A 15503-nucleotide genomic window follows, 5' to 3' on the forward strand; every position below is an offset into this window, starting at 1 on the left:
AATATCTTTGAAGGAAGATAGCTTTTTTTGGAGAGGAATGCAGACATCTGCTGAAGAACTCAGAGTAACATTGGCTTATCAGACAAATGTTAATTCGTCTGTAGTCTTACTTCTTGCACACCCAGGTTCACACCCAAGTTTATGTGGGGTGGAATCAAGGCCTCCTCAGAGGCAGCAAGATTCGTAAAACATCACTTTTTTGTTCAAGTCTAAGCCTATGCACATGGGATCTTAAAAAAGCTTCTCAAAACTATAAAAGGCATCATTGAGCCTTAAATGTCCCCTCTCCTGTCTGTAATATTATATTTACTCATTCTTTCTTCTTATTACTATTTTTGTTGTCAGCAGATACCCACAAACCAACAGGCATAGTCCCATTTTCCCTCCCTCGCACCAGTCCGTAGCAATAGCAGGTCGCCATCCTCGATCAGTTAATTCATGTGGCAGATGTCTGTGTGGGGAATCTAAAGGTTCCAGCCCAGCTGATGACTCAGATTTCAGCATATTGGGGCTTCACTGAAGTTTTATGTTTCATTTTGAATTACATAAAACTTTCTCTCGAAATGGTATTAGAAGTGTGCAAAAACTGCAGCATCTAGCACTCCAAAGTCAGGAACGACAGAGAAAAAGGGAAGTTGCGACTATAGTATATGTAGGCATGACAAAGGAGATGACCACAGCCCGGGTGGGTTTTTTTGTTTGGTTTTTTTTTTTTGATAGGTCTCCAGCTCACTCAGAACACAAGGTGAATAGTACTTAATAGAGGAATCATTTGCATGTAGGACTTCAGCTTCTATGACTGTAGAAAATGGAAAACAGGTAGAACAGAAGAAAGGGGGACACAGTAAGACAAAATATAGCGTTGCAAGGAGACTGCCCTGGAGCATTGTATTTCATCTTTGCATCAGCATTTTCATGTGATGGGGGCAAATCACTTATAACAGACTCTTCCCAAGCAGTCAGTACTTGCTTCTTCCTTGTCCTCTATGTGCTGAGAAGTCCAAATGACAGGAGTAGAAAGACATCTTCCCCAGAGAAGGAAGGTGGTAGGAACCACATACCAAACGTATTAAGACTTGGTGAATGACATAAAACAAACCTAGTTCCAGGCATCTTAAATTATCTATCTCAAATGAGTAGGTACTTCTGACTGTGACTATCTCTGCCTCTGCTCCACATCCGTACACAGATAATGTGTTTACTTCTCACAGGGGTGCTAAGAAAAATAAATAATTAATGCTTCTGAAATGCTCCCAGGCTATAGCAATGAGCAGAAATGAAAAGCCCGCAAGGAGATTAATAATTCTGTGCTCAGCACAGGGTCTGAATAGCACACAGTAAATACAAGGCCGCACAATGAACTCTGAAGCTAAAACAAAACCCTGAATAGCTGTTCATTATGTGAAAGTTTTCCATTTGGAGGACTCAGTGAGGCAGGGGTCCGACAGACAGAATAACATGAGGCCCTGTGATTAAAGACCATATCACAATGCACATGCTCAAGGGAACTGAACTGACACTGAACAAGCTACCTAAGCTCACCCATTAAATCCATTTTGAAGAGTTCATTTGCTCCTCAGGAAAAGTGCTGGATGGCCACATAGAACCTGTCCGGCCAATAGAGCAGCTCCACTGCCCTCTCAGCCTCGGAGGCTTCAGAGCTTATTATCCCAGAGATAAGGACTGTTTGATCTCCATAGACCATCCATGGCTTGAGCTTGCCAGTGCTGAGCACTTGATCCCCAATCCAAAACCTTTAAGCACCTGCTTAACTAAGCACACAAGGTACACTGCTGAAGTCAACCAGAGTATTCATATTTTTAAAGTCGGCTGTGCTTACTTGTTTTGTTAGACTCCTTAGGAAGGATATAGACATTCATTCTGCAAACAGCTCTCTACGTGGAGTATATTACTACCCCCAAGGTGGCCCCACAGTCTGGCTGCTGGAGTGGTTCATATGAACATCCCTTGATGTGCTTCAAACAAAAATCAGCTGAGCTGGCTTAAACAGTACATTCATGTTCTGAGCTAATTCAGCTAGCCTGGTCCAAGGTGGGTCAGGGAACCACCTACACAAATCACTCTGGTAGAGTGAGGGGGAGGTGGTGATGTCTATGGGCAGGGAAAGGTACCTGACAATAGAAATGTCTTCAGCCAACGGCACAAGATCCAGAAAAGGAAATCTGCCACTTTGGTCTCATCGGCAGGACTGACACCACTAGAAACAGAGCTGAGAATATCACCTCACTTCCCATAGGCCAAAACAATGATAGTGACTTACCATCACAAGCGATTGTTTCAAAATCAGTGACATGGAGCTTCCTATCTTTCTCTCATTTCTTTCCCCCCTAAAGTTGATGCACTTACTTTGGAAAAAAAAAAGATAAGCACACTTTGTAAAACCCAAGAGAGTAACAGAGAACCACAGATGCTTTGGTTTATTTTTATACAGTAACTACAGTAAACACTTAGCCTTGGACCACTTAATGCTGGAATTGCTGCAGCTATGGCATTGTGTGTCCGTCTCATGCCCACTTCACTTATTTCTGTCTGTTACCCTCCCCAAGTGAACTTTTTTCAAAGGAAACAGCTTATCTTCCATACTGCAGCAGCAGAAGAAAAATCCTCCTATATAGCAATATTTAAAATGTGGTTTTATGCTCTTATGGCAGCTAATTTTCCTTAAATGATTTAAGGGAATGAATACATCTAAAGAGTCTGCACTGAGCCATTCCAGAATAGCAACATGAAGCTGAACTTCCTCTGCTTTAAACAATCCAATCTCTTGTGGGCAGCTCCTCATGACAGATCTTGTCTAGAGTGGGAAGGATGGAGGTTATTTTTTATTACAATATTTTGCAGGGATCTTTACATTGCATTTGATTTCATTTCTTATTCCCCAGTGCAGGGAGACGTCAGGTGAGGAGAGGGTGGCAGGACAGGCGTGTTTAGATGCGCATTCCCTGATCAGTCACAGCTTCACAACAGCACCCGCACACTCCCCTATGCATGCAGCCATCCATCCATCATGTGCTACTTATCCAAAAGTTACAGTCCACACCTGGGCAGTAGTTAAAACTCTTTAGCAACCTGTAGTGATTCAAAGCAGGTTGTTACTCTGGCGCTCTATCTGGGGGGGATTTTATCCAGGATACTTAATAAAAGCCATCGCTGCTAAGGCAGGCTGGCACATGCACAGCCCCATGCCCTCCCTCTCTCCGAGGCAGCTGGCATATCTTCCTCTTCTGTCACAGGACTTTGGATACACTCTGTTCATACCACTCTTATCAGGATCAGAGGGACTAAGAATCCAGTATTGCCTGAAGAAAAACAATAATCTTAGACTGCCTTGTGTTGCTTAAGGTCTCTAAAACTGTCAGAAAGGCTGATATGGACTAGGGGACAATAAAGCCAGACATGAGGTTTTTTTGGTGAGTAGTTAATTCACTGAGAAATGAAACTCTGAAGAGCTGTCAGAACTTGGCTAGTAGTTTAATCCAAAAAAAAAAAAAAAAAAAAAAAAAGAGAGAGAGAATCCTAACTTGTATTTAAAAAAAATTAAATAACCCTGAAAATGAAATGTTATATTTGTGTTTGAAAGGGTCCTTTTTCTTTCCCTCTGAAGGAAATGAACTGGAACTATTTCATTGCAGGTTGATCACCAGGGAGGGGTGGGAGACAGAGATGGAGGGAAAAAAAAAAAAAAAAAAAGATTTCCATTTCAGACCAACTCTGACCAAGCATTTCTTTTGATTTTTCATTTCAGCCACCACAGCAAATAAATCCATTCTTCACACACAGGGCTGCTGGAAACTCCCAGATTTTTCAAAGCTTCCCAGAAAAGGGACCAAACTGAAAAGAAGTTTTTCCCCAATAGCTTTATTTTATTGACACTGACTTTTAATAGTGCCAGGATTTGTTGCTTTATTAGCTAGGGGCCTTTCCCTAAACCCAGCCTTCTTGTAATATTAAGGACCTCTTTGTCTCTGGAAAGAACTTGTTCCTCAGATAGAACAGCCTGCAAGCTCTGTCCACCATCTAGAAGGAAAAATTGTCTTGCTCTTTGGGGTAGGAAAGAGGAAAGACTAAGCTGGCTAAGAAGCTCCTTTCTCTGTTCTCCACCATCAGTCTAACACAGAAATGCTTAGGAGCCTTAGTCACAGGCACAATTGGGGGTGCTGTATAAACATAATAGAAAGATAAATCCTGCACCAATCAGCAGTCTAAGAAAATATTTTCAATGCAATGGGATTCCATCCCAAATTCAGGGTCTTATGTATTCACTTATCTTCCTTGTACTTAAACTCACTTCTATACAGGTAATACTATTAGTTCGGAGATAAAAGGTCCAGCTGGGATGTACTGGCAGAATCAGGAGTTAAAGTAAAGAAACTCTTATCCTATACATGATGTAGCCAGGGATAATAATCCTTCTCTTTCTATTAGCAAGCAAACCAGGCCCTTTTTTACATTACCAGAAAGAAAAAAAAAAAAAAAGAAAAACTTCAGGGCATTAAAGATCCAAATGCCTTTCCCATAATGTGAAGCACAAAGACAGGACAAATATCAGGAATTCCATACAGAAAAAAATAATCACCTGTGAAATCTCCTCTTATATTTTCAGGAGGATTTTTTTTTCCTATCCATCTCCATCTTTGTTCAGCAGTTTTTCTTGGGTGCCACATTCAATAATCCTTCTGTACTTTGATGTCAAACATTTAATAACTGCCTGCCTCCCTCCCACTCCTCTTCTCCATATTCCCTGCAATCTATCTCCTCCGATTAGCTAAGATTTCACCTTCAAGAACACCTCTGCTTCTCTGAGTGAGACTGAGTGTGTTCGTATGTGTTTATATAATATTTGCAAATATTATCCCCCTCCTGCTCTGCATGCCACATAGCAGCCCCTGCCAGAGCTCTGGATTAAACATCAATGCCATGCAGTAATTCAATTTGGGGGGCCTGCTGTTTCAAATCCAGCTCAGGACATCACGAGAGCAGCTCGATTGAATTTAGGCCCTACTTTCAGCATTATTCCATATTTAATCTGAGCTGAGCTTCATTTCACTTGCTCTCTCCACTCTGATACTTCCAGTGACAAAAGACTCTCATGCAGCGGGGGTGTTGTTTGCTTACTTCTCTCTTATTTTGGCTTGCTGCTGGATTAGGCTGCGTCAGGGTTGCTGGCTGCTTGCAGTACCCCGCAGAGAGAGAGTCGGTACCCCAGGCAAGTTGCCGTTCTAGCGTCAACCTTCCCCACTCACCGGGTTGTTGTACATCTGAATGATGAGCTGTTTCACTCCGTGCAGCGTGGGATGAGCCCAAGGAGACGGGTTCGCCCAGTGCCGGTTTAAATCAAACCCCATCAGGGAGCACCTGCACACGAGAACACACACAAAGGACCTGAGCAATCAACGCGGGCTGCAGCCTCTCCTGACTTCAGCTGTGCAGCCAGGGCTACATCCCACAGCTGCAGAGTTCAAACAAGTTATTCTCACAGAAAAACAAATGCAAGTTCTCCCCCGAGCACGAGGAAAGCCTGCAGCCGTGGCCACAGTTGGAAATAACGCGAGCAGCAGAGTATCTACAGAAACATCTTTGGTCACTCAGCCTCCTCACCCTCCACACCACAGATGCTCCCTCCATCCGTGTCCTTCTGCCAGCTTGCTGCGCTGTCACGGGAGGGGCCCGGCAGGCCCCCCAGTCCCTATCTCCTGAATGCTGCAGCTGTGGGTCTATAGCTATGAGGATGGTTCACAAACTGCATCACCAGGACTTTGCTTTGCCTTCAGTCAGGCCTTGACTCAGCAAAGAGGTTAAGAGCATTGAAATCAATGGTCATTAAGCACATGCTCAAGGGATTTAAAGCATGAATGTAATTGTTGCACTAACCCAGGGGCTCAGTCCCTTCCTCTCCTGCAATTGTCTGGGCAGAAGCTAGCACATCAAACCACTCACTCTGTTAAAATGCTTATTACCCATCAAATCTTATCAGTGCAGAAGCATATATGCCACCTTGACTTCTCCCTCCTGCCCTGACTCGTGTCCTTCTTAGTATATTGTTCGAGTTCGATTATGCTGCTCTTAGTCCCGCTGAGTAATATCCCATTCTGAGTGAAGTCCCATTGAAACCAAATGGGCTGTCGGTAGGGTGAACACACAAGAAATTAAAAGGCTGGAGGTGGCACAGAAAGGAGGGGTATCTATCTATCCAAGCATCTATGACCAGAGAGAGAACAGAGAGAGAAGTCCCGTCTGCTGCCTCAAGCTGGGCTTGAGACCGGTGGATCCTTGGATCTCGGATAGATCTTGCTCAGTAATTCTACAAAAGACTACGCAGAGCCCACCATTTCTCCACAGGCAGAGATGCAACTTTCTCTCTATACAAAACAAACAATTAAAAAGAAAAAAAAATCAAGCTCATTGCTAAGCCTTAAAGCTTCCTGAGAAAAGAAGAGCTTTCATTGATCCCTGGTCTATTATGAGAATGTCCATTCCACCTTAATCTTTTAAACACACCAATGTAAACAATAGAGATTTATTCCAGTAGCACTATCCTTCGAAAGCAAATCTAAGAAGCTGATGACTGAGGAACATAAATTTAATTGGCAAGAAGAAAGGAAAATGTCCCACTTCTCTAACAGCTGAAACAGATGACTGCATCCACCAAATCCAAATAAAACTACATCAGACAGGAGAAATGGTAAGAGAAGTGAGGGGATGAAACACGAGAATTAAGCTCACTTCCAAAAATGATGAATGAATATTTTCCTAGGAACTGGGATCTGCTCAAAAATACAAGTTCAATGGGATGGTCTTGTATCAAAGTTTCGACTGGAAGCCCAGCAGGCAGGAAGTGCCTGACTCCTTGGCTTTAGACAACCCAACTACCAAGCTGTCTGGGAGCTCCAGCACCTAGCTGCCAGCTCTCTGGCTCCTTTGCCACCAGCTTAGCGTACAAGCCTGATGGCTCACCACGGCCGAGAACGCTACCTGCTTGTCAGGGTGGTCTCCAGCCTGCTTGCCTAGGGAACGGTCAGATTTCTTCTCTGGACACCCTGACAGTTAAAACTGCACAGACAACTCAGAGTTGTCTCCATCGCACTATAAAAGAAAACACATTATATAAGAGTTCTCCCTCTTTTTTTTTTTTTTCTTTTTTTCCTAATGCTCAGGTCTACTAATCATTTCTTCTTCTTCTTCTTCTTTGAAACTCATAGAAGTTGATACAAAAGTATTTCCAGAGCCATAGGTGGAATTACACTGGGATAAAACTCGTATAAGAGCAGAATCATAAGAATGAGTTTTTCATTTAACAAACACAGGAACTGTGATGAGCATCATGAGTCTTACTGTATTTTGGCATAGTTCCCAAGAAAACAGCATGCTCACTCTACAGGACATCATTCTTAAGAGATCAGAACATGAAATCGTACCACTTATATGGTTAAAGTGTCCCATTTACATTTGTTTTTAAGCATATTTAAAAGTAATAACACTATAGAAAACAAGCGTATTTTGATTCCATTATATTCGTCTCCAAAGCACATTGCAGTGACCAAGCTGCAGAGCACCAAAAGCAAATTTTAATTTCAAATATGGATTGTCAATATTATATTTGGGGCTTGGGGCTTTTTGGATAACTTTATAAAATAAGTCATCCACATAGGGAACAGAAGTAAGCAATATCTAATTTCTGTAAGATATCAAGGCACTGCAATTTGCAATATTTGAATTTGCTACAAGTCTCTGCTTAGTGATGAATCTCATAGTTTATTTCAAGCAACAAGAACAGTTGAAAATAGTTGTCTCTACTTGAGAAGACTTAATAAACAGAGAAAGAAGCAACGTTTGACAAACAAGTTATTCATTTGGGAAGCTCCTCTGAGCTCTATTTAATAGGATCCCAAATTAATTTCCAAATATCATTTAGCTAGTCTTTGATGTAGTATATCACATCTCTATCAATATAACAATTAATTCAATTTCTGATGAAGGCATTACTGTTTCTTTTCAGTTCGGAAACAGTGTAAACTTTTTTTTTTTTTTTTTTTTTTTTAACTTTTAAAACTCTTTTTTCTTTCCCTTTTGCCTGAAGACAAATTTGTATCTACCACACTCTCTCTTTATTCATCTGTTGCAAACTTGTGGTCTCTCTAAGGAAACATCAAGTTGTGTTCCTTGGTACTTCGGATTTGATTATTGACTCTATTACATGTAGAACTGTCTCCCAAAGCTCCTATATATCAGGACATGACCAAAACATACGCTAGGAGTCTCCCACATGCCTATTACAGATCCTGCATTCATTATCTCCTCTTACTCCCAGATGATGTGATCTCTCTTGTGGCTAATATCTCCAATGCAAGAACTTGAACAGGATAACTTCAACATTGCATCTTGCAGTGATTTTTAATTCCCCCTACCAAACTTAAGCCAGTTCATTTCTAGTACTGTACACGTTGCTTAACTGTTTATCTCCTGCTTCAAATACTGGGTAGACAAAGTAGAAACACAGGTATCCTCTGGAAACAGCAGCGCTATAGCAGGAAACACTTATGTTTCCTTATGTTCCCAGTATCTTTCAAATATTTAAGACCAGGTATCTCTCTCTCACTCAGACTGCAAGTGTTCTCATTGACTTCAGTACAGTTCTTTGTGCGACTATAATTGTTTCCCAGTTTGAGAAAGGACATCCAAATCTGTTCTGTTCAGATCAGGTTTCTCTACAGGATGTAGTAAATAAACTAGCGTGTTCAGTAGAAAATTTACAAGGGGGGGGGAAGAAAAAACCTAAATTATATCAAAGGACTGTTTTAGGATGACCTTTGAATGGTGGCATGGAGGAGAGGAACACAGGAAGACATGGCAGACTCCATGAGCGGTAAGGGGAGACAGAAGCTCCTTTGAAGGTGGGAAGAGGTGGAATGGGTGAACACCTCCAGAGCACTGGAGAAAACCTATGAGGTTTAATAGAGCATACCCATGAGTGCTCTTATAAATGTGACAGGTAATACTGATATCGAGCGAGACAAGAATGATATGCTGGTACGGTCTCTCTCAGATGACAGCAAGGTGTAAGCAGGAGTAGGTGAGCTTTGTACAATAAGAAAAGTAGCATAACGTAGCTATTACCTGATTGCAGTTGTCATTCACATTATGAAATTCTGGGTTTTGTGTCACATCACCATAGCTTCCACAAAACTGACTAGTATATCATTCAAAATATTTAAGCCAGTAGCAGCTGTTTGAATTTTGGATGATGCTGGTTAGGGTCTGCTAGATACACAGATCAACAAAAATGTTTCTGTTCAACTACTGAATGTACATTTAAATCAGGTTCTGTGATTTTACTTGTGAATTAGAATCTGCTTTCTACAAATGTCCTACAGCCTTTATCTGAAATTTCTGTTTTCTACCAGTAAATAAATTTATTACAGTGTTTACAAATTTACATACATAAACACAGTGCAAATTCAGTCAAAGCAAATGAGTTTCAAAATTGAAATGGAAACTGAAACATTTTGCAGTATTCATCCCTCCCTACTTGGGAGACAGCCAGATCTCAAGAGGTTACCAGCTCAACTCAGTAAAACCAAAGACGTTCAGACCATCACTGAGCTTTCTGGGCAATTATCTGTGTAGAACCTCCTCTCCCCTGGAGGTTTAACTCATCACTGGTTTTAAGTATTCCTTACGCAGCTGCTTTAATGAAAACATCCTTGTCCCTTGCTAGAACTGAGGAAGGTTTAGTACCAAGGCCTACGCTGGCTTTATTTTTAAGGCTGCTTCCTCTTCTTTCAAGTTGTGGCTTTTCTTCCTGGAGCCTCCAAGTTATAGAAATCTCCAGGACCTCTGCATTCCTCCTTTCACTTCAGTTCTCTCCCCTCTATTCCTTTTTCCTGCTATGTGAGTCCAAGTCTCTCACTAACAGACCCATTTCCACAAGGTGAGACATGGAGAATAATGGAGAAAAGGAGTTAAAGAAATCCTTTTTCATGGCATATGATTTAGTACAAAGAAAACTCTACACTCTTCCCTTCAGCTTTGTAAGGTTGCGTTGGTTCATTGGATCGGTACCAGGTGAATCTCCAGATAATACCGCACACAAAGCCGGGGAGTTCAAATCCACAAATGGCACTACCAACAGGGTTAGGATTTGAAATTGAAAAGGTGTTGGGGGGGAGGGGGCTGCACTCACTTTTTTTTTTCCAGGCATATTGCAATAAGAGCAGAGACAGAGGGTAATTGGTCTCTATTGTTGCACTTCTGCGAGGCAAGAGTTATAGCAAGGAACTGCTGTGAGACTGCAGCCTGCAATATCATGCAGAAAGGGTAGCTGTGCAGTAGTGAGAGCGTGAATACAAGGCGAGCACATGGAAGACTTGCTTCTTTTAATAAATATATCATTTTAAACCTGTTATAGTCACGACATTTTACAAATCAACTCTACACCTGCCGTCATCAGGGAAGTCTGAGTCTTCATTAGCATGCATTTCCCCGTTTGGGTGCTGGGGGTTTGCGATTTATGCATTTGCCTATTATTCATTAAAGAGGATTCATTCAAACCCACATGTTCTAAGGCAATTGGATACCAAGACAGCCTAATGCTCCAGCTCCAGCTCCAGCCATGGAGACTTCCCCCTCTCAACTCTCTCTCCCCTCCTCAGCTTTCTGCATTTTTTAGTTTATAGCTCTGGAAACCTTCACAAAGACTATTTAACATAACCACTGCAGTGTGCTCCAGACAGAGCACAAGTGGCCGCACAGAGCAGAACAGCATTAGCTCGCAGAGGCCACATGGTGGAGTAGATGTTTACAGAATGAGCACTGCATGGTGTACTGACAAAATTTTAAATAGTACATGACGGTTAAAGATGTGTTTCTCCATTTTCTGTGTAAACAGTGTTAAATAAGAATAAACACAAAGGGATATTTTTTCCTTCTGATGAATACATGCATTTCTCAGAGCTGGTAATAGGCGTTACAAACGCACGCACCAAGGAGAGCACACGGCCCCACCTGGCATGGGTAAAACTCCCTTCTCTGATCTGCAGGATACATCTCAATTTCACTATTTAACTCTTCCCTACATACCCTAACTTTCAATAATGTCAGAAGGATTCCTGGGCATGAAGCACAGCACTGAGAACAAAACCCAGCATACAGGCAGGGGCACCCTGCCCTACGAATGCACCTCGGATGCAAGACAGTAAGATCTGACAATTAGTGTAGCTCATCATTGGGGGCTAGCACAGGACTGCTCCCCTGCTACATATTTCCCAGCACAGTGTCCAGTCCAGTTTTCAGTTTTTCAAGGAACAGGGTGTCCAACACGTCCCCAGGAAGGTGAGTCACAGCTCACCAAAGCTGGCCCTAGGGAGAGCATGTCACTGCTGTCAGCCCCGTGCACGATGCATGTCCTCCGGCAGCAGGTCTCCTGGAAGGGACCACAGGGCTCCCACTCTCCGACTGCATGCTGACTCATGTCTGCCCATCAATCTTGTGCACCCAGATGCTTTAACTAAGTTAACAAGAACTCCCACAGTTCTTCCATTTTGAAGCCTGATTCATAGGTTGGCCTTTTCAAAACCAAAGGTATCGTTCACTTAGAGTGAGCAGCTACACACCCAGTGGGATTTTTTCCAACTTGTGGATCCCTAAAAATTTTCCACTACAGTCACTGACTCATGGGAAATTTCCGTACATAGCCCATAATGCAGTATTATCCAAATCTGCGTTCCTGAGGCAGCCCATGAGCCACCTGAACTCATGGGTCACAAGCTGCAAACCCCTGAGAAATAAAATTACAATTTCACATGCATTTAATTTACTGGACTCCCACCTTTCTGAATACCCTCACCAGGTCTAGTTCCTCTAGGCTCTCTTGCCCAGTCTGTCCAATAAATCAGCTTTTCCACACAATACACTGATCCTGTCTCCTTACAAACCTTGCTTTTCAGGCAGGCAGACCTTTTTTAAACTCCTGATATTTCTTTGTTGTTCTGCACTCCTGGCTTTAGTCCCCTTTGGCAGGTTGGGTGGAGATAAGGTAAAGTTGTCACGGTGGTTCACAGAAAACAACTAGGACACACACAAGCATTTCCTGAGACACTGCTTATCTTGAGCTGTGTTTTTGTTCCCACTTCTTCCTCCTCCTCAGACTGTTCAATTAATCTGATACACAATACACCTCCCAATTATTGCAGAATACCCCAGATGCACCACACTGACATTCCCGTTCTGTTCCAATATATATTTCACAGAGTCCTTGACAGATGAAGTAACCAGCCTTGCTTTACCTAGTCACCTTCAGGCAAGTGGAAAGGAGTTGCAAGTATCATATGAAACCCCCCAAAAGATGGTTTGGCTCTATCAGACCTATTACACACAGAAAGCTGCAGTTAAACAGCCAACCTTAATGTCACAAAGCTGAGCTCCCAAAAGTTCAGACATGCCACAGCTGCACAGATATGCACAACCTTCATTCAGCCCTCTGTATGTCATTACCATGACAGTCTTTAACTACAGGAGCACAAGGTATTTTTCCACAGGGCTCTTTCTTTATTCCATGTACAGGATCAACACTGCTCATTAGTGATCGGATTATTCAATATTTTGGCTTTTTCGTATTGTTCAATATGCAGCCCCAGGCTCCTGCTTACTGCATGCTACTCAAAGCCTGCTCTGAAGACAGAGTTATTCAGTTCTTCATGGGCTTTTCTATAGTGCTTATCACTGCAGTAGATGACTGCTACATAAACACTGATGAACTTATTTTCTCAACAGTACTGCTGTGGGAGGGGACCACACTGTCCCCAGTTTATAGAGGGGCAATTGAGGCACAAAGCAACTCACCTAAGAGACACCCACTAATTTGGGCCACTACAGCTGAGCAGCCTAGGACAGGATTTTTGTTCAAGAACACTTAACTTTATATAGCTTGCTACATGTTCAGCATCTAACTCACCAGGATTTGAGCTGAGGGCTGTACTCGAGGCTTCTCTAAATTTGATCCCAAAGTGGCAGTGTAAGTGGATAGATTATTAAAAAAAAAAAAAAAAAATCCAAGTCTGGGGAGTCAGGAGAGCTGGAAGTGATGGTTGCTACAAAATGGTAAGGTATTACGAGATCATAAATGCATTTTGGGGTGTTTTTCAGTTTTACCCTAATTCAGCCATTTTGATTGCTTTGGAATCCAATACCATTTCAGTCAGCCTGGTGTCTGAGATGTGCCCTCGTACGTGGTGTTTAGGGTTAGCACCATCCCTGATGCTTCCATTACTCTCCTGAACAGAATTAACCGATTACTCTGCTACATTACAAGCTGCCAGGCTTTGCATCCAGAACTATCACTCATGCTAAGGCAGTCAGGCTACACACGCACGCTCTCAATATGCCAAAACCCAGATAGAAGAAATCCATCTTCAGCATCATAAAGTCCTTTTCCTCTCTCATAACCTTAAGCATGAGTTTGACTTAATACCAAAACTGTCAAGAAGGTGTGCTTTATTCAGGTGAGACAGCAAACAGAAAAGCCACACGGGACTGGGGAACTGCTGGCTGAAAGCTAATGGGCAAGGCTTTGCTGCCCAGCACCAGAAAGCACTATCCCTGGCTTCCTTTTATAACTGTGTTTGCTAACAGGCTCTAACACACTTATGTATTTCTCAGTCCCATACACAGCTAGTCTTGATTGCATTCCTGCACAGTCTTGCTATGTCTGTAAATAGTTTGGCTTGCAAATGACTTTTTGAATTGGATACATAAATATCCATCCATTTTGGGTCAGTGGGAGAAAAGTCCCCTTTACTGTCACCACAACGTTACTCAACCCATATATATTCCCTGCAAGCAGCCTACCCCCTGCTTCACTAGTTAGTATGTATAATTTTCATCAACAGTTAGAGTCAGGGATAAATCCACTAGCCAGGCACTCAAATACAAAGTCCCTTTACCACTATTAAATGAAAAATTTACAATTGTATGGAAAGTCCTGAACAAAACCCCAGGCCCATTAATATTACAGGGTGGGGGTGGGGGAAATGACCCAGTAGCTCACTTAGGGTGATAACATGAGACTGTAGAGGCTTCTTATGCAACCTAGGGAAAAATTGTGATGCCTCAGTTCATCTCTTGTAAAAATAATCATGCTACCAACCCTCCATGGTGTTTTGAGAGGAAATAAGTGAAGGATTGTGAAGTACTTTGGTGCTACAGCGATGGGGATATATTAGGCTCCATGGATAGAGATTAAGTGGTTTACGCAATGGCAGGCAAGTTCTCCGATACAGGCTGAATTTTAGGGTAAGATTCACTTCCAGCAAGATCCTACTATTTCACACTTAACACACACTTCTGAAATGTCTGTAAGAGCAATAAAATAACCCAGTCCATCTCATCAGAGAAATCCTCTGAATTTTTTTTTATATCAGTGAACATTTCCTCTTATTCCTTTTTACCCCAGCTCCCTGTAACTAAAGATTTTTTCCTCTCAAATGTGTCTCTGTTCTCACTTTAGTTTTCAAGGTCACCTGGCCCACTGGGTGCGTCACATATTGCCATCTAATTAAAGGAAGCAGATTAACCTTATTCTATTAGATTGTTTTAGTACCTGCCAGCTGACTACTGTGCATTAGCGAAGGGACATTGTGGCCAAGTCAGTTAAAAAACAACCAGCATTCATCTGTGGGAAGTCCACCAGAAGCTCTGAACATGATGCAAATGTTCTCCCTATTATCACTACTATGATAAAATAACAAACATTTAATAACAGAAATATTACCAATGTCTTGTTTGTCACATAACATTTCAGAAGATGGCAGGCAAGCTATGAAGCCCTGATCAGTCTCTGATTGCAATCAACAAAAAGCCCAGATGCTTTCAAAGGGAGTTAAATCAGGCTCTGATCCTTTCCAATCGCTTCTTATTTAAGGGGCAGAGTTTCACCATCTGAGCTTCAATGTGTGGTAGTGCCTCAGCCCAAACAACCCAGACAAGGAGAAGATATTTGACAGGACAGTGGCCTCTGTTCCATTACCAATTTCTACCTCACATAAGCTTTGTATTTTCCGCCAATCCCAGCAGTTAAGCACGCTATATGGCCTAGAAGACAAGCTACCTGGCAAAGTTACATTTCTCATAATACTCCATGACATCTCCTCTTACTAACTCAAAACAATGTATGGGGGGATTTGGTGCCATCACATGAGGTATGGGTCAGTTGTCCAATATGGATGCTTGTCTGATGCAGAAGAATGGGAATGTAAAACACTCAAACTATAACTTCTATCAGTCACTGCAATGCATCAGCAGAACATGATTTGATACCAAGCCAAGCTGAAACTACACATTTTGACTCCAGAACACTGAAACATCTCATCGCATTGAATAATGGTAAAATGAAAGATTAGTTTGAGAATCCTGATGAGAATGTTAAATCTGAAAATTTAAACCTTCAGGGATGGGGAGCATTTGCTTTTTCTATTATACATCAAAAATGG

General features: G+C 42.1%; 1 protein-coding gene across 1 annotated transcript in view; it reads right to left on the minus strand.

The window, feature by feature from the left end:
• LOC112985226 (AGBL carboxypeptidase 4) overlaps positions 1–15503 on the minus strand; it is a 588669-nt gene that overhangs the window by 158656 nt on the left and 414510 nt on the right. Inside the window, exon 6 of the mRNA XM_064516411.1 lies at positions 5265–5376. Within this exon, the coding sequence (XP_064372481.1) occupies positions 5265–5376 (112 nt within the window). The remainder of the gene's footprint in view (positions 1–5264; positions 5377–15503) is intronic.

The sequence above is a fragment of the Dromaius novaehollandiae genome, chromosome 8, assembly GCF_036370855.1.
Source record: "Dromaius novaehollandiae isolate bDroNov1 chromosome 8, bDroNov1.hap1, whole genome shotgun sequence".
NCBI lineage: Eukaryota > Metazoa > Chordata > Aves > Casuariiformes > Dromaiidae > Dromaius > Dromaius novaehollandiae.